This window comes from Dipodomys spectabilis, unplaced genomic scaffold (genome assembly GCF_019054845.1).
Source record: "Dipodomys spectabilis isolate Male_0828 unplaced genomic scaffold, ASM1905484v1 ptg000125l, whole genome shotgun sequence".
Taxonomy (NCBI): Eukaryota; Metazoa; Chordata; class Mammalia; order Rodentia; family Heteromyidae; genus Dipodomys; species Dipodomys spectabilis.
Genome location: NW_024870802.1, coordinates 798960 through 823497, shown reverse-complemented (window position 1 = coordinate 823497; position 24538 = coordinate 798960). Strand labels below are relative to the sequence as shown.

The 24538-nt window shown below is 33.8% G+C and overlaps 1 protein-coding gene across 1 annotated transcript in view; it reads left to right on the top strand.

The window, feature by feature from the left end:
* Ccdc172 (coiled-coil domain containing 172) overlaps positions 1-22324 on the top strand; it is a 54255-nt gene extending 31931 nt beyond the window's left edge. Inside the window, exons 4-8 of the mRNA XM_042689692.1 lie at positions 639-804; positions 4414-4515; positions 4876-4978; positions 21068-21155; positions 22289-22324. Coding sequence (XP_042545626.1) covers positions 639-804; positions 4414-4515; positions 4876-4978; positions 21068-21155; positions 22289-22324 — 495 coding nt within the window. The remainder of the gene's footprint in view (positions 1-638; positions 805-4413; positions 4516-4875; positions 4979-21067; positions 21156-22288) is intronic.
* The last annotated feature ends 2214 nt before the right edge of the window (positions 22325-24538 follow it).

Genomic DNA, 24538 nt, shown 5'->3' with positions numbered 1-24538 from the left:
TATAACTTTGCCTTCATCAGTTTACATTTCTAAAAAGGTTTCTTTGGATATGCTAGCTTGATCATATGTTTCTAATAAAGCAGTCATTCTTTTCAGTAGATTTTCAAGTTTAGTCATTATTGGGCCACCCAATTTGATGTTGTAATGATGGCATATATGATTATAGAGTTTAATTCACTAATAAGCTCAATATAATGATGACTGATAGTATTTCTATCTCAATAATTACCTCAAAACTTGAAGGAGAGCCTTTTTATTACATAATAACTTCAGTTTAAAAAATATTAGTAGGAGCTGGAAAGGTGGCTCAGTGGTAGAGTGCTTGCCTTGCATGCATGAGGCCCTGGGTTCATCAGCACCACATAAACAGAAGAAAAGAAAAAATGGAAGTGGCATTGTGGCTCAAGTGGTAGAGCATTAGCCTTGAGCTGAAGAGCTGAGGGACAGTGCCCAGGCCCAGAGTTCAAGCCCCATGACCAACAAAAAAATAATAAATACTAAAACAGTAAGCATTTTTGTAGTAAGATGAGAAAGTTTAATTGATTCTTTTGTTGTTAATAATTCTATTTTAATTTACATAATTAAAGAAAAATACTGCAACCAACATTTGTGTTTTATTTCTAATTTCTATTTTTCAGGAGGCTATTAAGAAAAAAATGACAGACGAGGAGGAAAAATTTATTAAGGAAATTACAGACTTCAATAATGAGTTTGAAATATCAAAGAAAAGAGATCTTTTGGTGAAAGAAAATGCGAAGATTGAAATATCTGATTTAGAAAATCAAGCAGAAATTTTGGAAAGGGGTATGAATAAACCTACTATCTCATTATTTGGCATTCATGGGAATACGTTATCTTGAATGAATGAATGAATTTTATAGAAATTTTAACTTCATAAGCAGACTGGGTTGTTGCATAGTTATTCTCTTGCTTCTATCTTAATTTTCCTAATGAATATGTATACATGTACAAGCCTATCTATAAATATATACACATATATGTATATGCACATATATGTAAATAAATATCTATATAGATGTATATATAATATATACATTATTGTGAGCAGTTTCACATTTCTTAGAAGTTCATGTTATATAAGCATTTTACCTTTCACCCAGTATATATATATATATTTTTTTCTTATTTGTTATTTGATAGATACTGTTTTAGGTCCTGGGTGTGTAGAAATAAAAAGTGTGAGGAACAAATATGGAGGCAGTGTTTACAGTACAATATAAAGTATTATAATGGTTAGGATTGACTGGTGCTCTGAATTTTATCTTACCATTAATCTATTATAAGCTAGAAAATAAACTAGCATGTAGTAGGGCAAATTTTACTTAAGTAAGACTAGTATGAAAGTTATTGCAGTCTATGATCATATAGAATTAAATCAGTTGCCAAAGAAAGAAGGGAGTGAGTTAAGGAAATGTTTAGGAAGAATAGCAGGATTGTAGTTAGACAGAGATGGGGAAAAATCCAAAATAAATCAGTTTTCAAATTTGAGAAATTCTATTGTAACATTAGCTTAAAATCCAAAATCTCACATGTCCAATTGCAAATGAGGCTCCTTTGTAATCTTTAAGTATATTTCTTGTTGCTCCGAAAAGCTCAATATAAAGCAGTTATCTACTAAAGTGTTCAGTATACTACAATAACTAGACATAGGATATTTGCAGGGACACATTGCGGAAAGGGCAAATACAGGAAAAAGCAGGAGTGTCAGTGCCCTGTAGTGATTCTGAAGTCCAGCTATAGAAATATTAGAAATTTCTCTATTAGATCTCAGTCATCCTCCCACTTGGAAATGATTCTGTGTGGTGTATCACTTGCCCTTTCCTCTTGCTTCCAGTCTCTTTTCTATAAAAAGTTATCTTGTTCTTTTTTTCTTAGCCAATTTCATTAGCTGATGCCTTGGAACTCTATTAGATGGTACTTTGCTTATCACTAACTTTTACAGAGATGCTTCAGGATCTCTGTTAAGTAATCATAATGTCAAACTGCAGATTATTAGCCACTCCTCTCTCTTTCCTTCCTACCCCAGATCTTTGTAAATGATCATATCCTTTTCCTATTTTAATATAATTATAAATTTTATTAACTAATACATTATTAACCTTGTGTTTCTAATATATGGCAAAATTCTATTGTTATTGTTCCTTTAAGACTTTCGCATCAGTATTTATAAGTGAGCTTGGTCTTCTTGTGCTTATATATTATATTGACTTCACAAAGTTTTTTTTAATGTTTTCTTTCTCTAGTTAGAAAATGAAAATACTGAAATTATCTGTTCCTTCAAGAAAGAGTTTGTGGTGACTTTTTCTCCGTAGTAGGGCAAGGAGTTGTTCAGATTTGTCCAGATTTCGGAGCTGTTCTCCCAGGGCAGTTTTAGTTTCCATTTGTCTTCTTTCCTGTCAGTGTTTACTCTTCCATTCCCTCTACTAATTTGTGCCACCACCTATGTTATTTCCTGACACTTGAATTTTCTCTCTCCCTTCTACCCATGGCTTCTCCCTCTGACCTTTCCCACAAGCTTTTGATAGTAACTGATTAGTCATCCAGTTACATTGAATTTTGAAAAAAAAAAAATCTCTAGCTCTTCATAGCTGATTTTATTACTTAGTACTACACAAGTGCTTTTTTCCACTTCCAGACTTTTTTTTTTTGATTGATTGATTATTTTTGTCAGTCTTGGGACTTGAACTCAGGGCCTGGCCACTGTCGCTCAAGACTAATGGTGCTCTACCACTTGAGCCACAATGCCACTTCAGCTTTTTCTGAGTAGTCCCATTGGAGATAATAGTCTCATGGACTTCTCTGCTGGGGCTAGCTTTGAACCATGATCCTCAGATTTTAGCCTCCTGAATAGCTAGGATTACATGTGTGAGCCAACAGTGTTCAGCTTTGTTATTGTTTTTTTTAACCCCAGTGTTTTCACCTTAATATTTCTAGAACATTACCATCTATTTATTTTTGAAGTATTATTACCAGTGTACTGTTATATCAAGCCTCCTATGCTATGCTTTATTAAAAATCTCTTGTTAGTGTCATGATAAACATAGCAAACCAAGTTTCTCAACATGTTTTGTCTTTTTCCTACAGTGTACTATCTCTCCAAAAGCTGGCCCAGCAGCTTTTGCCCTTGTGTTAATAGTGCACTGGCCAGTCTCTTATTTCCTTATTGCAGTGCTTTCTGCCTTGGGACTTTAAATTCAGAAGTCCTCTTATCTTTTATCTTGTTAAGTTGGTCATTCTTCTGATCTCAGATCAAATGTTACTTCCTCAGGAAATTCCCTGCTACTGGCTCTTAAAAGAGTTCCAGATTAGCTCAGTTTCTCTGGATATGGTCTCTCATAGTTTTCTATAGTTTTTCTTCATAGCAATGTAATTTCATACTAAATAATTCATGTCTATCTCTCCACTGCAGTACACCTTTCTGTGGGGATAGGAGCTATATTTTTATCGCAGATGTATTTTTTATGTCACTGTCCTGGAGCTCAAACTTAGAAACTGGGCACTTTCCTGAGGCTTTTTTTGTTCAGGGTTACTGCTCTACCATTTGAGCTACAGCTCCACTTCTGGCTTTTTGATGATTAATTGAAGATAAGAGTCCCACAGACTTTCTGACCTGGGTTGGCTTTGAACCATGATCCTCATATCTTAACCTCTGGAGTAGCTAGGATTACAGGCAACAGCTTTTGGCACCTGGCTTACAAATGTATTTTTGAAATTCACTTAGTACATTCATTCATTTATTCATTCAGTGATATTTATCATGTGCTTTTATGTATCAGACACTGATATGAGCCACCAGTGCCCAGCTGTTTTAGTTTGGAGTTCAGGAAGACAACTAGAATGTTCAAGACTGTGTACTTGAGAAGATAGGTTCACACTATGAAAAAGTTACAGAAATTTGTATACAAGTCTCCTTGAGTCTTTGGTTAAGGGAACCAGTAGAAAGGAAAAGTACTAATGAACAAAAGTAGAAGGTAAATGACTCTAAGAACTCACAGAAAACTTGGAGATATTCACATTCACTCTTATCATAAAACAAAAAATTTATTACACAAAAAAGCCCTGTCTTAATAAGATAAGAGTAAATTAATAGATTAAATGCTTTCTAAAAATGTCTGTCTGCCTCTCTATATTAAAAATTGCTTTTTGTTTCTGTAAAGAATGGCATTGGAATCATGGTAAGGACTGCATTGAATCTATATATTGCTTTGAGTAGCATGGACATTTTAACCATATTAGTTCTTTTGATTCATGAACATGGGATAACTTTCTGTTTAATTTTGTCTTCTTCAGTTTCTTCCATCCATATTTTATGGTTTTCAGTGTACAAATCTTTACCATTCTGATTAAATTTCTCTCTAACTAATTTTTGGATATTGCTATATTTGTTTCTAGAAATAAAGTTAATGAAAAATGATAATAACCATTTAAATGAACTTCAAAAACAAAAGAATGAATTGATGCAAGAGTTATTTAATCTCCAAAGAAAACTTAAAGGTAACTTTATTATGAGTCAGTTCGTTTTGAAGACAGTATTGCATTATACACATTATTATTATTATTATTATTGTTATATTCTTTCAAAATGACTTAATCAGTTCAGATATAGTGCTCACATTGGTATAAAAAAAGGAATACACACAGCACAGAATTGTGTGTTAGAACTAGTATTCTTAATGTCACAAATTTTGTGAAGATCTTTTTGTGTCTTTAATTGCTATATTGAAATAGACTATGAAATAGACTATGCGTATTTGATAAGCTATATCAAAAATTAGAGTATTTTGCATATGAGAAAAACAAATAACCTTTATTTTTAATTTTAAAGAATGTGAGACTTTTTTTTTAATTGTTTAGTTCTTCAAGATGAAGAGAATGAAGCCATTTGCACTACCAAGTCTCTTGAAGCAGAAAAAATAAAAATCAACAAAAAGCCTCAAAGTGATTCTGAATGTTTAAGGTAAGAGTCAGCTATGATACTTTTCTATAAAATATGGTAATTTTTAAGTTTAAAAGATTTCATCACAAAATCAAATGCAATATATATTTAAAGTTCCATCTAGAGATAACTAAAAAGTTAACATTTCACTGGCTAGAAAGTACAATGTAAGTTCATTGGATTGACAATAAAGAAACCATTTTTTCCCCCTTTTCTTATCTCTCATGCTCATGATCTGTTATTAGTATCTCAACAGGTAAGTTAACTCTTTTTACTTATTCCTTTCTTTTTAGGGGGAAACAATTGAAACTATAATAATCTTTCTATATTTCAGGGATAAATATCATAATCTATTGCTTTACTTGAAATTTTCTACTCTAGTTTACTTCCTAAATAATTGAAATGTGTTTTTGGTGCTGATTATTTACATTTTTTATGTATGTAATAATGGCTGATGTTTGGAATGACATGCTTATAAAAGAAGAAAAGATCTTAGTTTTTAAAAATGTAACTATTATTGATTATTCATGGTCATATTTTCTGGCTTTATTTTAAGGAATTCCTTTACTTTCCAGGATTAATATGAGGAAAGTAAACCTCATTACTGACTCCATGAAGAAGTAAATGAAGCCTTCTTTTACATAAATCATATAGGAAATATGTCCACTAGAGCTGAACAAATGTTTCATATTAGCAGTGTGTTGCCTTAGGCCATAATTTTAGGAGATAGTGAGAAAATACTTGCAATTTAATTTTATATTAGGTTTTATAAGCATAAAATATCAGTCTCTTGGGTGATGTGTGTGATGCAGAATGAGTTTCTTAATGACGATCTGCTCATTGATTTCTTCACATTCTTAAAAATGGGCATGCCCACTGGTATCATTATACTTAGTTGCATGAAGGCTCCCAATATGAACTCCAGTTTTGTGGGTTTATCACTCAATCATAATTTTTCCCTGAGTTAGGATTAAACACAAAATCTTTTAGAGAATGATTTTCCTTCATAAATAGTGACAAAGCGAATTTGAATAGAGTATCAGTCTATTATCTAGCCATTCTTTGATTTAAACACTTATTAATGACATACTAATGTTTTATCAATTCCCATTTTAAATTGTTTGGTATGTGTCCTTAGTTTCTCTTTAGTACACATCATAAAAGTTTTCCTAAGTATGAAGAACAAAATTAAGGTACTGTATATAAAGGTTTTCCTAGAAAAATACCATTATCCTTATTATTAGTGAAACAAGAAACTAATGATGACAATAAATAATGTGACATGTAAATTAATGCCAAAATTAAATTGATTTTGTTTTAAAATTCTGGGATAGAATAGTCTTTTTCATCTAAGTGTTAAGAAGTATATTGAAGGTTATCATAGTTGCATTTTTCTTATTTTTTTAGTAGGTTTGACCTATATTGCAATAGGTGTTATTTTTAAACAGAATTTTTCAAACTTGGCACTTGGAATTTTAGGTCAGACCATTCTTTGTTGAGAGTGGCTGGCCTGTGTAAGGTGTTCAATAGCCTCTGTCCACTAGATGAAGTAATCCCCCTCCGAACTTGCTGTGACAACCGAAATGACTGCACACATCGCTAAATATTTCCAGAGCAGGAGTGGGAAGGCAACAAAACCATCCTTAGTTGAAAAACGTGTTTTAAGATTATTATTACACCTTTGCCTTGATTAAACTCCAGTAAGAAAGACATTACACAAGAATGCTTCAATATCAGTTCATCACTATGAACTTGTTTCTCTAGTTATCCTCTCCTATCCAGTTTCCATTTCCTTGTTTTCAATTACTCATCATAAACTATGTCTGAAATTTTGGGAGATGAGCTTTTGTTTCTGCTTTCTCAGTAAACAGTATCCCTTACCATATTTTGTTAGTTTTACTTTCAAAATACATGTTTTGAATTTACTTCTCTTTAGCTATTACTTCTATGTAAGTTATAGCTACGACTCTCTTTTACCTATGTCTCAATAAAAATCTCTTCTACCCTCCTTTCACTCTTTGGTGTCCTAATGTGGCCTCCATGACTCTTCGCCATGTGGCCTCTGACCACCTTCATCATGTTATCTTCATCAGGGTCTTCTTCTCACTCTTCTTCTTCAAACTGCCAAACTTTTCTTTCAACTAAAAGCTTTGCAGCTATCTTCTGACTCTTTTTTTTTTTTTAATTGTGAAAATACCGTACAGAGGGGTTACAATTACATGGGCAAGATAATGAGTACATTTCTTATCGAGCATTGTTGCCTCCTCTTTTGTTTCCCCTTCCCATCCCTTCCCATTACCCCCCGCCCCACCCCTCCTACCCGATTCCCCCACACACACACCAAAGTTGTAAAGTTTGTTTTTCGACATAACGACTTGTACATCTCATTGTTACAATGGGTCCCACCTCTTTCTGAATCTTGAAATTATTTGTTCTTCACTCTTGTCTGCCTCTCAACTACCTGATGAGTCAAAACTCATCCTTAGATTTTTAGACAGAATGTTTCCTTAAAGAAGCCTTTTCTAGCTGGGTGCCAGTGGCTCATGCCTGTAATCCTAGCTACACAGGAGGCTGAGATCTGAGGATTGCGGTTTGAAGCCAGCTGGACAGAAAAGTCCCTGTGAGACACTTATCTCCCATCAAACACTCTTAAAAAACCAGAAGTGGCTCTGTGGTTCAAGTGGTAGAGTGCTAGCTTTGAGTACACAGAGACTCAGGGACAGCTCCTAAGCCCTGAGTTCAAGCCCCACAACAGACAAAAAAAAAGCTCTTTCTTACTTTTAATTGAAATCATATATTTTCCCTAATAGTACTATGTATTTTTCCTTTGTAGAACCTGTTCCATATTGCATTGCATATTTATGTATATATATGCATATATATATATGTATAGTTATTTTTCTGTGTTCACAGAGAACTTGTGTATGACTTTTTTTTCCTGGTCCTGGGTCTTGAACTGTGGGTCTGGGTGCTGTTCTTGAGCTCCTTTTACTCAAGGCTAGCACTCTACCACTTGAGTCACAGTGCCACTGGCTTTTTCTGTGATTATTTGGAGAGAAGAGTCTCATGGACTTTTCTGTCTGGGCTGACTTGGAACCACAATCCTTAGTTCTCAGCCTCCTGAGTAGCCAGGATTATAGGTGTGAGCCACCAGCACCTGGCTGTAATTCTGGTATATTAGCCTATGATGGTTCATGTATCAGTCTATTTAGTAGTCTTGGAGTGTTCATCTTTCTTTTTCTTCATCTAGCCGATGATTATATATACATATGATTGGGTTTTTACTCAATAAAAATAAAACTTCATATGTTTTGTTTTAACATTTGCAAAGTCCTGATGTATTGTTCTATCGAGATAGCTTCAGTTGGCAATGAAATGGTCTTCCTACTTCAATATGGAAAATTTTTACTAGTGCAATTCTCCAGAATTCCAGCTGCCTCCATACTCCTTATCTTGTGATAAGAAGTGACTCAATCTGACCAGAATTTGGAAGAGTAAAGCCCTTTTCTTTTCCCTTTCACTTTGAAAGGTTGCTTTCCCTTCTGTTGTGGGTTTTGCAGTGGTAGGTTTCTATGAGAGAAAGCATATGGGGTCTGGTACCATCTTGAATGATAGCAGGAAGGTTATTCTAATTCCTGGTTTTAATATTAGAAAATGCTGGTCTGGAAAGATAAATCACGTTCTCCAGAATCTTCTATATCAATAACAACAGGGATAGTTTTGCCCCTTCTTCCTTCATTATTTTTCAGTTGGACAGATTTGATGCAGGAAGGTTTGTTATTTGTTGAGTCTCTGTGAACTCCCCAAATAAATTATTACTCAATTCCAGGGTTACTAGAACAGTTCTTGACTATAGGATATTTAGTTTTGGTTTTGCTTGGTTTTGTATAGGTTCTCTATAGGTAGCCCAGACTGGACTGAAATTCTGAGATTACAAGCATGTGTCACTACACTTGTCATTTTAACTTTTTAAATTTAATTACTGCAAATAGTAATATGAGACAACTTTAAACATTTTACACATTTTAATAACTACAGAGCTCCTTTCTAGAGTGATATTTTACATCTTGTATAATCAATTTTTGTGTATATTTAATACAACAGGAAACTTTCATCAGAAATAAACCTGCAAATTCAACAGCAGGAGATTTTCATTCTGAACACTTAAAAGGTAGTACAGTTGTGTGAAGGGCATATTTGCAATGGAAACTGTACAAAAATTAATCTACATCTGCTACTGAAATATTCCCAAATGCATTTATAGGTAGTAGTAAAGCAGTGCTGTTACGTCTTCTGTGAAAAAGTCATCCTCTTAAGCTGGTCATAAGGGTCACATTGATGGTCCTTTGATTTATACAAAGGCATAAACATGTTATAGTACTAAAACATCCCAACCGCTCTAAAGGATACACTGATAAATATGCATTATACATGTGTATTTTTATTTCATTAAATATATCCATATATTTATGAGAGCATAACATACTTACTGAATTTTTTAAAAACATCATGAAGATGTAAAACATCAGAATTTCCTTTTTCATCACCTCACTCGCATGCCAGAGTTAGGACACTGTTAAAAGTTGGGTGTGTATGCTGTCAGGATTTGTGTGTTTCTGTGTGTGTGTGCACATGAACACATGCACATGCATGCCAGTGTGTTCATGTTTATTTAGAAAAATGAGAAAATGGTAATGTACTTGTCTGCAGTTTGCTTCATTGTTTAACAGTTGTAGATACTTTCCACATCAGTTTGCATTGATCAACTTCATTTTAAAAACATCATTGGCTGCCTCTAAGTTAGATTTTATAAGGAGTATTTCTGTAACATTCTTTATAATATAGTACTAGATTGTTATCCAGGCAACATTTAGAAAAATAGTTCTTATTGACTTGACTCTATTTTTAATAAGAATTAACTCAAAATGGAGAAGTTTAAGATTATTTTTGCTTTAAAGTCTTGAAATGCTAAATAATTATATATGTGTCCTAGATTAATCCATAACATTAATTTGTAATATTAATTTTTTATATCTTTTTATATGCCAAGAAACATTTATTAATACAACAATCTTCATTTTTGTTCCAGGGTCAACTTTAGCTATGTATTTTGTTAATATTTCTGTTGACTCTGCATTTTTTCTGTTAGATCATCATTTATTCACTCACAGAAGTATCTCTGTAGCATTGATTATATAGCCTTCAAGCTAATAGAAATCTCCTGTTTTGTGAATTTTTGGCACATGCTACAGTTATTAAAGCTTCTAAGTAAATACAGAGGTAATTTTGATGATAGATTAAGTTGATTATTTTTTAAAGTTATATTCGAATTCATTTTCATAAGTTTAGGAGAAAATGAGTACTACACAAATAATCACTAATTATTTTCTAAATCCACTGGTATCTTATTATCATTCAGGTCTTTCTTCATTTTCATATGTTTATAAACAAATCCCTTTTGGTGTGGAAGTGGAGATGATGACAGGAAATATGTGGTAAAAGGACATGCCTAGTCCAACCAACCCAGAATTTAGAGTAAGAGTAATGCTCCATCCTACAGATCCTCAGAAGACTCCTCTGGTTCAGCCTGTATACCTGTGAATGGTCTTGCCCACCATATGTGACCTGGATTGTGGGAAAGCATAGTTTTATATTTTTTTCATTGTAATTTCACACACTCATTTTTGAAACCTACATTCAGAAATAAATGATATATAAAAGAGGAGCAATGATATTACTATACTCACTTCTAAAGAGTAATTTTGTGTTTAAATAGCACCAAAACAATTTTATATGAATTAATGTAGAGAAATAATATTAAGAAAATCAGGGCTGGCAATAAATAAGTGGGCTAAAGACTTAAAGAGAAGCTTCTCTGAAGAAGAAAGAAGGCTGGCCAATAGACACATGAAGAAATGCTCAACCTCCCTAGCCATAAAAGAATGCAAATCAAAACAACATTGAGATACCACCTCACCCCAGTTAGAATGGCAAAAATCAAGAACTCTAATAACAACAGATGCTGGAGGGGATGTGGACAGAAGGAAACCTTACTTCATTGTTGGTGGGAATGTAAACTTGTTCAACCACTTTGGAAAGCAGTATGGAGGTTCCTCAAAAGACTTCACATAGAGCTCCCCTATGACCCAGCAATCCCACTTTTGGGCATTTACCCAAATGTTTACAAACAAGACCACACTAAAGCTACCAGCACAACTATGTTTATTGCAGCATTATTTACATAGCTAAGATATGGAACCAGCCCAGATGCCCCTCAGTAGATGAATGGATCAAGAAAATGTGGTATATATACACAATGGAATTCTATGCCTCCATCAGAAAGAATGATATTGCCCCATTTGTTAGGAAATGGAAAGGCTTGGAAAAAATGATATTAAGTGAAGTAAGCCAAGCCCAAAGAAACATAGGTCCCATGGTTTCCATTATTTGCAATATCTAGTATATGAATGAGTCAAGCAGAAAACGTCAGATAATGTGATGTTAGGAAAATGAACCCTTAGATATGTATTTAAATGTTTTTTTTTCTTTCATGCGATTGTTTCTAACACATTTATAAGATTATTTCTTTGTTGTTTTGTATGTGCCCCCCCCACAGTATAACCCCTACTTTCACTATATTTGATGTCGGTATAATTTGTGGAGGGGAAGGGGAAAAACAAGTCATTTAAATAAGGATACAGGTGGATCCGTTGCAGCAATGAGAAGTACAAGTTGTCATGTCGAAAATGAACTTTACCACTTTGGTGGGGGGGAGGGGAGGATTGGATGAGGGGGCAGGGGGAGGCTGGGAAGGGATGTGAAGGGTAAACAAAGGAGGAGGCTGCAATGCTTGATAAGAAATGTACTCATTATCTTGCCCATGTAATTGTAACCCCTCTGTACAGTATGTTCACAGTAAAAAATAAAAAAAAAATTTAAAAAAAAGAAAAAGAAAATCAGGGCTAGGAAGGTGGCTCCGTGGTAGAGCGCTTGCCTTGCATGCATGAGGCCCTGGGTTCCATTCCTCAGCACCACATAAGCAGAAAAAGCCAGAAGTGGTGCTGTGGCTCAAGTGGTAGAGCCCTAGCCTTGAGCTGACAAGCTGAGGGACACGCCCAGGCCCAGAGTTCAGGCCCCACAACCGGCCCCCCCCACAAAAAAAAGAAAATCAAGCCATCAAAAATCTAGTGGAAATTTGTTACTTTAGTAAGTAGTACATACTGAGTAGCTAATGTAATTAAGTAAAGCAAAGAGGACAAGATTGAACACATAAGACTAACACATTAACATGTAAGATTTAAAATTTCATATGCCCAAAATAGCAACATATAATGTTACCAAAATATAGCGGTAAACTGTATATTTATTATGACAAACAAGAAATAACAGCTTATCACATAGTCAACTGATAAAACCCATACGATAACATTCACATAAATAGTTTTCCATTTGTGCATTCATTCAACAAACAGGAATTAAATACCTCCTTTGTATCATATACTGTTAAGGTATTTTACTGACTTCACTCAAATGAATAAAACAAAGTAATTTAGGTATACTGCATACCAATGAAAGGCAAATTGAAGCATTTAATGTTACTATTCTGTGTGTGTGTGTGTGTGTGTGTGTGTGTGTGTGTGTGTGTGTGTGTACTGGTTCTGAGGTTTGAACTCGTGTGTGTGTGTGTGTGTGTGTGTGTGTGTGTGTGTGTGTGTGTGTGTGTGTGTGTACTGGTTCTGAGGTTTGAACTCAAGAGACTGAGTGCGATACCTGAGCTTTTTTGCTGAAGGCCAGCTTTATACCACCGAGTCACATCCATTTTGGGCTTTCTGATTGTTAGCTGGAGATAAAAGTCTCAGACTTTCCTGCCTGGGCAGGATTCAAACTGATACTCAGGTCTCTCTCAGCCTCCTAGTAGCTAGGATTACAGACTAGGATTTTAGCCACTGGCTCCCAGCTGAAAGATATTCTTACCATGACCATATTCAAAATGGCCAAAGGTGCCATGCAAAGATCACTAATACATTTCTGCCATCAAATATTTGCAAATATTGCAAATATTTGGACTGCAATTTAAATTGCTTTTAAACTTAAATTACATTTATATGTGTTACTACATAAAAATTATTACGGGAATCTCTTAAATGATTGTGCAATGTGACCCAATAATCTATTTATGATGTCTGTCCCAATGAAAACTATTCTAAGTGCAGAATAAGCTTTGAGCACAGAAATGTTCATAATAATGTCATTTATTGTAGAAGAATTAGAAATAACTCAAATGCTCTATTATAAATGAATGATTAGGTTAACTGTGGTGTTGCCATTTAGACTACTATATATTTATTTTAAATGATATTAGTTAGCATATGTAATATATGGGGGGAATTGCATGGTACAAGAAACAAAAGGAGAAACCAAAATTATATACTCACAATTATGTGGAAATTAAAGACAAAGTATGGCTAAACTTCAATAGCATTTGAGGTTGAGCTCTAGAACTTTGTGTGAATTTTGTCCTTTCTTCTTAAACTGTTGTAATACACAATTCAGTAGCTACAAAGAGTGTACTACTGTTGAGGTTTTTCTGAGTGGTAACTGGGAATAGTTTTGGAATTGTGCAGGAACTTGTTAAACTACATAGAATATAGTGTTTGTAAACTAACTATATTAACTCATCCTAGACATTATTTGGTAACTCAAATAATGAAAGCAACAATAACTAATGCAGGCAACTCTTAGTTATTGTGTAGTTGTTGAGGGAACTCCTTTAAGCAATCAGTCTAATCACTGAAGCATGATTTCTGCTTACCATATATTGCTTTGGCTAGTTACAAATATATTAATATTCATACCATTATCATTTAGCCTATTTTAAAGCTGGGAATAGCAGTCTTTAAGTGCAATTCTAAATTCTACATCTTGATTATATGCTCAATAGAGAAATGCTTCCTATAATTTGCTCTGAATGTCCTCCTTAATTTCAAGACTCTCTTGCTTATTATTAGGATACTAAAATGGAGAGTGGTCACTACCCAGTCCTGATGGGCAAAAAGTACCTTAGAGAGTATACTGTCTATGTAAACTAAAACAAGGAAGAGCAAGTATTGATGGCATAGTAGTGAGAAAGATCTGTACTATTTTATTTGAAAAGGTAAATATATTAAAGTGTGCCTATTACATAGTAATAGCAGCAGCTAGGTACATTATACCAACCACAGTGCATTGTTAATTCAGCATATAACTTTCATGTACTCTTTAAAAATATTACAAGAATTTCATGCTTGTGTAAATATAAAACTAAAACACTTGTGATTAACAACTTATTCTCTTTGTAAATTAATCATTCATTCAGGAATATTTTTTTTGTTCCAGTGCTGGGCTTGAAGTCTCTTTTGGGTTTTCTACCATGGCTGTTGCTCTACCACTTGAATCATACCTTCACTTCCACATTTTTTGCTGGTTAATTGAAAATAAGAGGCTTGTAGTATTGTCTGCCCAGACTGGTGTCAAATTTCTCTTCTCTGATTTCAGCCTTCTGAGTATCTAAGATTATAGACATGATAAAAATTATAGACATAATTTTTAATTTAAAGGTGATATACAGAGAGGTTACAGTTACATAAGTCAGGTATTGAGTACATTTCTTTTTGAACAGTGTCACTCTTTCCCTCATTTTCTCGCAGTTTTTTCTCTCCCAGCTTCCCTCCCCCCAAGTTGTATAGTTCATTTTCAACATAATGAGTATCACTGCTGAATTAGTTCACCTTTTCTCTCATCATTTCTGAGCCTCCTCTTCCCTTCCCCAAATCAGATAAATTTACATACAAGACAAAAGGTACAGAAATCAAAAACAGTGACAAAAGGAGGGAAGCAGAAAAAAAGAAACACAAAAAGTAAAATAAGCAATTTCTTGTTTCCATTTCTTGGAGTTCATTTTGATAAGCATCATTTTATATGATCATTCAGTTATTGAGCCCATGTGATCCTCTTCTAAGAATACCCTCCTTTGATCTCACAGTGTGAATGTTGGGAGTCCTGTTTAATTTATCATCCAAGTGAAATTTTTTTTTGTCTTTTACTCTTCACTGAGTTTACTTGTAGATTTATAGGCACATTCTAATTATTACAAATGAGGGAAAACATGCAACCTATATTTCTTTGGGTCTGGCTGACTTTGCTAAACATAATTTTTTCCAAGTCTTTCCATTTTCTTACAAATCAGGCAATGTCATTCTTTCTGATGGAAGCATAGAATTCCATTGTGTATATATATATATACCACATTTTCTGGATCAATTTGTCCATTGAGGGGCATCTAGGTTGATTCCATATCTTAGCTATGGAAAGCAGAATGGATATTCCTCAAAAGACTAAACATAGACTCAGCAATCCCACTCCTGGACATTTATTCAATTAACCACAAACCCAGCCACACTAAAGCTACCAGCATTGTTAGTATAGCTAAGATATGGAATCAACTCTGATTCCTATTTAATAAATTTGTGTGTGTGTGTGTGTGTGTGTGTGTGTGTGTGTGTGTGTGTGTGTTACTGCAGATTGAACCCAGGGCCTTATGAAAATGAAAATCCCTTTCTACTTGCACTATACCCTTAGCCCTTAAAAACAAAAATCATTGGCTGGATGATTTTTTTCTGGTTAGTTCAGGTCATCTTCCTCTTTCTTTAGTTAATTTGGCTTTGGGTTTGCCAATCTTTGTTGCTGTTGGTCCCAAGGCTTGAATTCAGGGCTAGGAATCTATCACTTTGAACTACAGCTCCACTTCAGGTTTTTGACTAGTTATTTGGAGATAAGAGTCTCATGGAGATTTTTCTGCCCAGGCTGGCTTTGAACCTCAGTCCTCACATCTCAGTCTCCTGAGTAGCTAGGATTATAGGCATGAGCCACACTGGCAGCCACCTTAACATTTTTCATCTGTTTTTGTTTTGGTTTTTTAATCCACTGTGTTTTATTGATCTTTTGCATTGTTTTTTTGCTCTCCATTTCATTATGTTCTGCCCCAATCTTTATTATTCCTTTCCATCTTTCCATCAATTTGGGGGTATTCTTCTAAGATCTTGGAGTGCATCATTAAGTTGTTGATCTGATATCTCTATGAGCACTCATAGCTATAAGCTTGCATTGCTTCACTGAATCTTAAGTTCTAGTAGGTTCTGTTTCATTTTCATTTAATTCATCTGTTTCATTTTCATTTGATTCTAGGAATATTTAGTTTCTGTCTTGATTTCTTCAGTAATCAACTGGTTATTCAGAAATATATTGTCCAGTCCCCATGTGCTTATATAGTTTCTTTTGGTATTGATTTGTAATTTTATTCCATTATGGTCTGGAGAAATGTAAGAGCTATTTCAATTATTTATTTCTTAGACTTTAACATATGGTCCAAAATGTATCTGTTTTGGAGGTTAATATGGGAGAATGTATCTTCCTCAGCTGTTGGATGGAATGTTCTATAGATGTCCTTCTGATCTGTAGTGCAATTTTTCCCTGAAGTGAGGTGACTTTGCTGATCCTTTCTCTGGATTATTTATCAATGCAAATAGGTATTGAAATAACCACTATTATTGTATCTGGACCTATCTGTTCCTGTATATCCACTAGTGTTTATGAAATTGGATACACCAGAATCTGTTGCATACAAGTTTAAAATCATTACATCCTTTTGATGGATTGCTCTCTTATTAATATGAGGTGATCTTCTTTACTTTTTTTTTTTTTTTTTTTGTCGGTTGTAAGCCAGAACTCTAGGTCTGGGTGCTGTCCCTCAGCTCTTCAGCTTTAGGCTAGCACTCTACCACTTGAACCACAGCCACTTCTGGCTTTTTCTGCTTATGTGGTGCTGAGGAATCTAACCCAGGACCTCATTCATGCAAGGCAAGCACTCTACCACTAAGCCACCATCCAAGCCCACTTTTCTAAAGTTTTTTTTCCCTAATGTTTTGAGGAATGCTTTGTCATATTTTGTGGTGATTACAGGTAGTATTACCATAAATGTACCTGGGTATTTACAAATCAGTATTATGAGTGAAGCTTGAACATTTTTAATACCTTTAAGGAACATTTGCATACAATTTTCTGTGGGTTTTTTTTAATATCATGTTGTGACTTCTCCCCATTTTTTCTGTCAGGGTTTCGGACTTATTCTCCCTTGGCTAGAAAATTTCTCTATGAGATTTAGCCTTTATTCGATTTAGCCTCTATCTGTTATATATACAGCAAATATTTTCTTCCAGAATATAATTTATCTTCAACTTTATTTATATTGTGCTCTGCAAACTTGTTAGCACAGTTGAATTTTAAAATCTTATTCTTTAAAACTACAGGTGCATTTTGAACCATAGTAAAACTCTTTATCCAAAACCAGCCTTTAAGGTAATTTACCTATATATTCATCTTCCCCTGTATGGTTTTGGCTTTTTAACATTTAAATATTTGATCCATTTAGAGTGGATGTACTGTGAATTAAAGTCTGATTTTACTTCAGAATGTCTTTTTACATTCACTATTGTTTACAAATGGGTATGCAGTTGCTTCAACATTATTAGAAAGTCCAGTATTTTTATTCTTAGTGACTAACTGGTCATTTGTGCTTGTATCCATTTCTATTTATGTCCTACTGCTATATTAATAATCCAGTACTTCACTGTTTTAATTCTCATAATTTTTGTTCCTGGCCTGGTTTCTTGAACTCAGGATACGATTTAATATCTGATAGGGCTAGTCACCCCCATTTTTTGTTTTTCTTTCTTTTTTCTTTTCTTAGTGGTACTGATATTTGACTCGGGGCCTTATGTTTGCAAGGCAAGTACTCTTGCACTTTTGTTTTTTTTTCCAGGACTCTTCTGCAAAGAACAATATTCAACAGCTTTCCTTGAATGTTTATCCTTTTCATATGAACCTTAGGGTAATTTTCTTAGTGGCAGGGATAGAAATGTACTAGTATTTGAAATGGGACCATATTTAGTTGATTTAACTTGGTGTTATTAACATTTTATGATTTTCTATCCAAGAAAAAACAAATGCTATTTATTTTTGTAGGCCAATTTTGTTGCTTTGCTAAATAATTTTATTCCTTGGGTTTCATTATTTATTCTCCAGATACATTGCCCGATCACTTGACAATTGAAGTTCCTTGCTTTTTTTTCTCTCAAATTCTTATAACTCTAGTTATTTTCTCTAATTTCAATAGCAAGGTATTCTAACAAAACATTAGGAAGTAATAGAGGCAATGAGCATCATTGTTCCTGACTTTAAAGGGATTTCCTCTAATATCTCTCCTGCAAATAATGTGCTTACTTTTGCTCTGACATATGTTTTTATTGTATAAAAATAGTATCCATTAATCAGATTTTTTATTAAATGTTTTTAATCAAGTATATGTTTTTTATTTTTTCAAAGCTTGTTTCAGTAACTTCAGAGGTAATTACATTACTTTTCTATTTAAAAATCCCTTTTAACAAGTTGTTATGTCGAAAACGAACTTTACAACTTTGGTGGTGGGGGGAGAGAATTGGGTGGGGCTGCAGGGGGAGGATGGGAAGAGGAAACAAAGGAGGAGGCTACAATGCTTGATAAGAAATGCACTCATTATCTTGCCCATGTGATTGTAACCCCTCTGTACACTATTTTCACAATAAAAAAATAAAAAATAAAAAAAATAAAAATCCCTTTTAATACAAAGCCATAGATAAGTTAAAAATAAATGGGACTGCAATATCTTTTGCCAGAATTCTTAAAATCTAGTTTCTTCACATCTTTATCAACACTTGCTAACTATTAGTTTGCATTTTTGCTATTCTATTATTTTATTTTAGCTATTATGGTGACCATTTTTGACATTTCATTGTACTTTTCTTTGTATTTCCCTGGTCACTAATAAAATTGAACACCATTTTATATTTTTATTAACTACTGGTTATCTTTTGTGAACTATCTTAAAAATTGGGGGTTTTGTTTTATTCCCATTTTCTGTTGTGTTTTCTTTTTCTTATAGATTTATAGCTTTTTTATACATTGTGGATATAATCTGTTATTTCTTGTTTCTAATGATCTTTTTCTTACATTATGTTTTCTTGTTGTGATATTTATTGTAAACTCATTATTCATTGTCAGTTTGGGAAAGAACTATGAATCCAAATATGTGAATGTTTCTTTCAGAAAGAATTTTCTTTTTCTATTGCTGTTATCCAAGGAATTTTGCTGCTCTGAATCCCTTGTCTTTTTCCCTTAACAGCTGGAACAGAGGTCCAAGTTGATCTAAATTTTTAATCTTTTTTTTCTGGCCTAAGAGTTGCTTAACTTTGTGAAAGCAATGATACTTTTAGTATGTGTGCAAGGGGGTTGTTCAAATTCTTCATTATTCATCATCAGGTCTGAGTGCTCTAGGTCTCCAGCCACAGTTCATGGCTTATAATTATATTTTTCCTTCACTTACGTTTAAACTTTTATTTTTTATTGTTATTAATGGTGATATACAGAGGGGTTACAGTTCCATAAGTCAGGTAATGAATACATGTCTTTTTTGAGAATGTTACCTTCCCTTGCTTTTTCCCAGTTTTTCCCTTCTTTTCCCACTCACAAATTATATAGTTCATTTTCAGCATAGTGCCTAATGAGGACCACTGCTGCCTTTGTTCATCCTTTTCTCCTCCATTTCTGTGCCTCCCTTACCCTTCCAAAGACAGATAAATAAGCAAACAAGACCCCAAAAAAGCAGACCAAACCAAAGATAAAGTTCATTTTGATCAATATTATTTTGTATGATCAGAGGCACATAGGCATTGCCCCTTTGTGTTTCTCCCATAAGAATATCCTCCTTTGATCTCACTATGTGTGAACACCTGGAGTACTGTTGTTTTTCCTTTTGAAAGAATGTAAATTAGTGCAACCACTATGGATATCAGTATGGATAGTCCTCAAAGTATTAAAAAAAGCTTCTTTATGATCAAATAATATCACTGTTAATCATTTAGACAAAAGACTGAAAGATCCCCTACACTTTCATGTTCATTGCAACACTATTTATAGTAGCCAAGTTATGGAACCAGCCCAGATGCCCAACAGTCAATGATTGGACACACACACACACACACACACACACACTGGAATTTTATTTATCCATGGAAGAATGAAATTATGTCATTTACAGGAGCTTGAGTGGAAAAAATCATAATGAGTGAAGAAAGCCAGGCCCAGAAAAACAAAGTGAAACTCCATGGTCTAAAACTTTTTAACAACTAATAGATGGTTTAACAAAATGAATATCAAGAATCTGAAACATATGTCTTGAATGGGGGCGAGGTGCTAATGAGAGGAAGGTGGATGTATGGCAAAGGGTACAGTGAACAAATACAGTCATAATATTCAATCTATGCATGTTAAAAAAGGAAGGGGGGAACTTGATATGACCAATGGCAAAAGACTAATGGGTGGGGAGAATGATGGAAAGGGCTACTCTGATCAAGATGTATTGTACACATAAATGAACATGTTAATTTGTAATCACCTTGTACAACCATGTGAGGATTTAAGAAAAATCAGTCCTTTTGTCAAATAAGGGCATAAAATATTTTTTAAAAGAATTCAGTTTCTTGAAGAATTTAGACTTATTTGGAGAAAAGAAACTAACATTCATTCTAACTCTCAAAATATATTTTACTTAAATATGTCTATTTCAAAGTTATTTAACTTTAGAGCAGGAAGAAATGGCAGAGGCTTTTTTTTGGTACTTAAGATTTTTCAGATGAGGACCAAAGATGCTAAGTGATTTAAACAAGCTTGTTCAATTTAGTGTCCAGAACTGAAGCAGATGTTTTCAGACACACTACTATAAACATTTCACTAACCTGTGTCAATCTTTTAATTAACATCAAATTGTTGAGTGCCTATTATTATCATGTACCTTATTTCCTTTATGAGATTTTTCCCTCAAATTTTTTATATGATCCTTATAGCTTTATAGAGAATAAAAATTTCTAAATTCTTTGTGTTTAAGTAGAAATTTTGATTTTGGAGGCTGCAAACAATATACTCTGTGTAATTAAAATTATTTGGAAACAAGCAGTTAAATGAATTCTTCTTTTAAAACAGGCTTAAGAAAGAATTAGAACTTTATAAGGAGGATGACATGGAAAGTGTCTGTGAAGCTCTACAAACAGAAATCGAGTTTCTGGAATTGGCAAGTCCTCATGGTTTAACTCTTAAGATTTATTCTAATTTCTGATAAGAATGACTTTACTGAGCTATGTAAGTTGAAATTCGAGTTTTGCACTTCTATAAAAAGCAAAGTGCAACAATGAATAAAACTAAAATCAGGATATAAATCTATGAAGGATTTTAAGTTCCTGAAGAGTTGAGTGTTACAAAAAGTAAGAATTTTATACAATTTCAAACTAAGTTTTAACAAATCCAAATATGACTTCACAAGATTTCCTTGACTGAAACCTTTTCTGTTATTAGAGGATTACTGTGCTGAAGAAGTTTTACCATCATAATGCTTAAAAGCTTTTTGATAGGCCTAAATTATGCTTTTATTTCATTCTCAAACTTCATATTACAGGTTTTTTATAATCTCAAAAACATTTGATTCAATTATTGGAAACTTACTTTTAGGTTATGTTTGAGCACTTTAAATTCTTAAACTGTTTATTTAGAGTGTTTATAAAACAAGCACATTGTTTCTATGCTCCATTTTAATACAAGATATAAATAGTCTTAATGTTAAAATACAGTTTAAATTTGATATATTACATTTAATTTAATTTTTTTCTTTTTTTTTTTTTTTTTGGTTGTGGGGCTTGAACTCTGGGCCTGGGCTCTGTCCCTCAGCTCTTCAGCTCAAGGCGCGTGCTCTACTGCTTGAGCCACAGTACTACTTCCGGTTTTCTAGTGGCTTATAGGAGATAAGAGTCTCACAGACTTTTCTGCCTGGGCTGGTTTTGAATCATAATCCTCAGATCTCAGCTTCCTCAATAGCTAGGATTACAGGCCACAGGCGCCCAGCTTATTTAATGCTTTTTTTTTTTTTTTAACATTTTCTTGTTTAAAAAATCTTAAATTATGTTTAGAACTATAATTTCTTTTACTTTTCCTTTTTATTATAGAACTATAATTTCTGTACAGGCTTTCAAAAATATCATTCAGCAATGCCCAGTTATCATTGTGCTAAATTTTAGTAAATTTTATTTAATCCTTTTTGAGAATTTAGTTGGATGTAACTCAGTGGTAGCATAGATGCTTAGCATACACAACACTGGAGTTGTATCTCAGCACTAAAAATAATTCCGTTTCTATTACATGTTTCCTTTTCAGCAACTGGCACAGAAAGATCTTCAGGAGAACAAATAACTTTTCTTGAATTGATAAACCATCTAATACTTGTCCAAAGTATCTTAGAATGAAATTGTTGCAATGGATTTGTTTGAGATCTATTACAACTGGTTTTGTGGAAGACAGAAGGTCCAGAATATTCATAGTTGTTGCTATATAAAATTGTGTTCACATTGAAATAATATTTGTTTTGTCACTTTAATTAAGGTTCTTGTGTGCTCCGATGTTAATTCTAAAGCAAGAGAAAATAAAGTGGCACTGTTTTCAGGGTACTTAATCATTCTCCAACCTTTGAATGGATCCATCCTTTCTGAGCTATTCTTTTCATTTGTTTATTTTGATGACACTGCAATTTGAACTCAGCATCTTGTGCTTACTCCTTGAGCCATACCCCAGCCCTATTTTCTTTTTCATTTTTTTCTTATAATTTATCACAAATCAGTTTGGCACATATAGCAAGAAATGTTTGATTATTGGCTAAATTTTGGTAGTGCCATTTCTACAAAGATGCTTAACTTTTTACTAGTTGTAAAATGTCTTGACAGATTTCTTCTGAGCTCTTTCATCTGTAAAAGCTAGTTTCCTACGTTTTCTCTCTGAGTCTGTAACCTAAAGTCTGAGGCACTTGCAGATGTTTTCCAACAATTTGTGCCTGCCAGTTTTCTTCCTGTCAGTGGTGGTTAGAATGAAAGCGTGTTATCTACTTGGGGAGGTAAATAATCACCTTATGGCCATTGGGATTCATTTTTGCTGGCTGCCTAAAACACTCCAACTGAAACTGCACTTATATTTGGATCAAACAGTACTGGCATCAGATTTCCAACATCACTTATTTTCCCACTGTTACTACTCCTGACTAGCTAGAAAAGTGTATTTTCACCAGTGTCAAAAAGTGTAGTGAAACTGTTCATCTAGACCCTAATATAGGACAGAGATGGAAAGGGAACAAAATGCACTTAGGAGAGGCTGTATTTTAAAGTACTGAGTTTTTAATGTTAGAGTCATGTTTTTTTGTTGTTGTAGCTGAATTCATTTAATGTCCAATATGAAATGTTCACAAATACCTAAAATCTACTGATACCTGGGTCTAGTTTCTGATTTTTTTGATATGTGTTGTTTTATGTCTACTTTTTGATTATTTTTTTGGGTCAGTCGTGGGCCCTGAACTCTGGGCCTGGGGGCTAACCCTCAGCTCTTCAGCTCAAGGCTAGCGCTCTACCACTTGAGCCACAGCACCACTTTCGGCTTTATCTGCTTATATGGTGCTAAGGAATCGAACCTAGGGCCTCATTCATGCAAGGCAAGCACTCTACCACTGATCCACCTTCCCAGCTCCACCCCTTATTTTTGAAAACTAAGAATACTTATACTCTCCTTTGGGATACCTAGCAATTTCCATCTGTTTAATTTTCATGTTCAGAAGTTATTTCTATTTTTATTTTTAAATATTTTAATGAATTATTAAGAAAAAAATCTGTCAGAGTTGTAATCTTTTTTATACATAAATGTAGAATAGAAATAGTTATTGGGATTGAGTATGACTTCAGTTCGGTCTTATTTTAGTTATTTTTTGCTGGCCTTGGGGCTTGAACTCAGGGCCTGGACACAGTCCCTGAACTTTCTTGTGTTCAAGGCTACTGCTCTACCACTTTAGCCACACCACCACTTTTGGCTTTTTTGAGTAGTTTATTGGAGATAAGAGTTTCACAAGGACTTTTCTGCCCAGGCAGGCTTTGAACCACAATCCTCAGATCTCAGCCTCCTGAGTAGCTAGGATTACAGGCATGACCCAGTGGCACCCAGCACTTCTGTCTTATTTTAGACCAATTATCTACCAACATTTCAAGTCTTAATGTATGTAATATCATATTATTAATATACAGAATAAATTTATACATAAACCCCTTTATATTTGCTAGTAGCTTTGGTTCATTACTGGTTTGGAACTAAAATATTGATGTATACTAAAAATCTGCTACCTGTTTGTACAACTCACGTATAATGGTATATGTGCAAAGTAGACTGTCAGTGTACTACTATTTTTCACATATGTGCCACATAGAATGTGTAAATTTAATATTAAAAATAGGATCAACATTCACATGAGTTGATTTTGAGAAAAATACTTAATTTCAAAATGCTTAATATATGTATTTTAAGACTTAAATTCATTTTCCTATAATCAAATGAATGATTATTTAGCACTGCATGGTATAGTAATACAAAGCACTA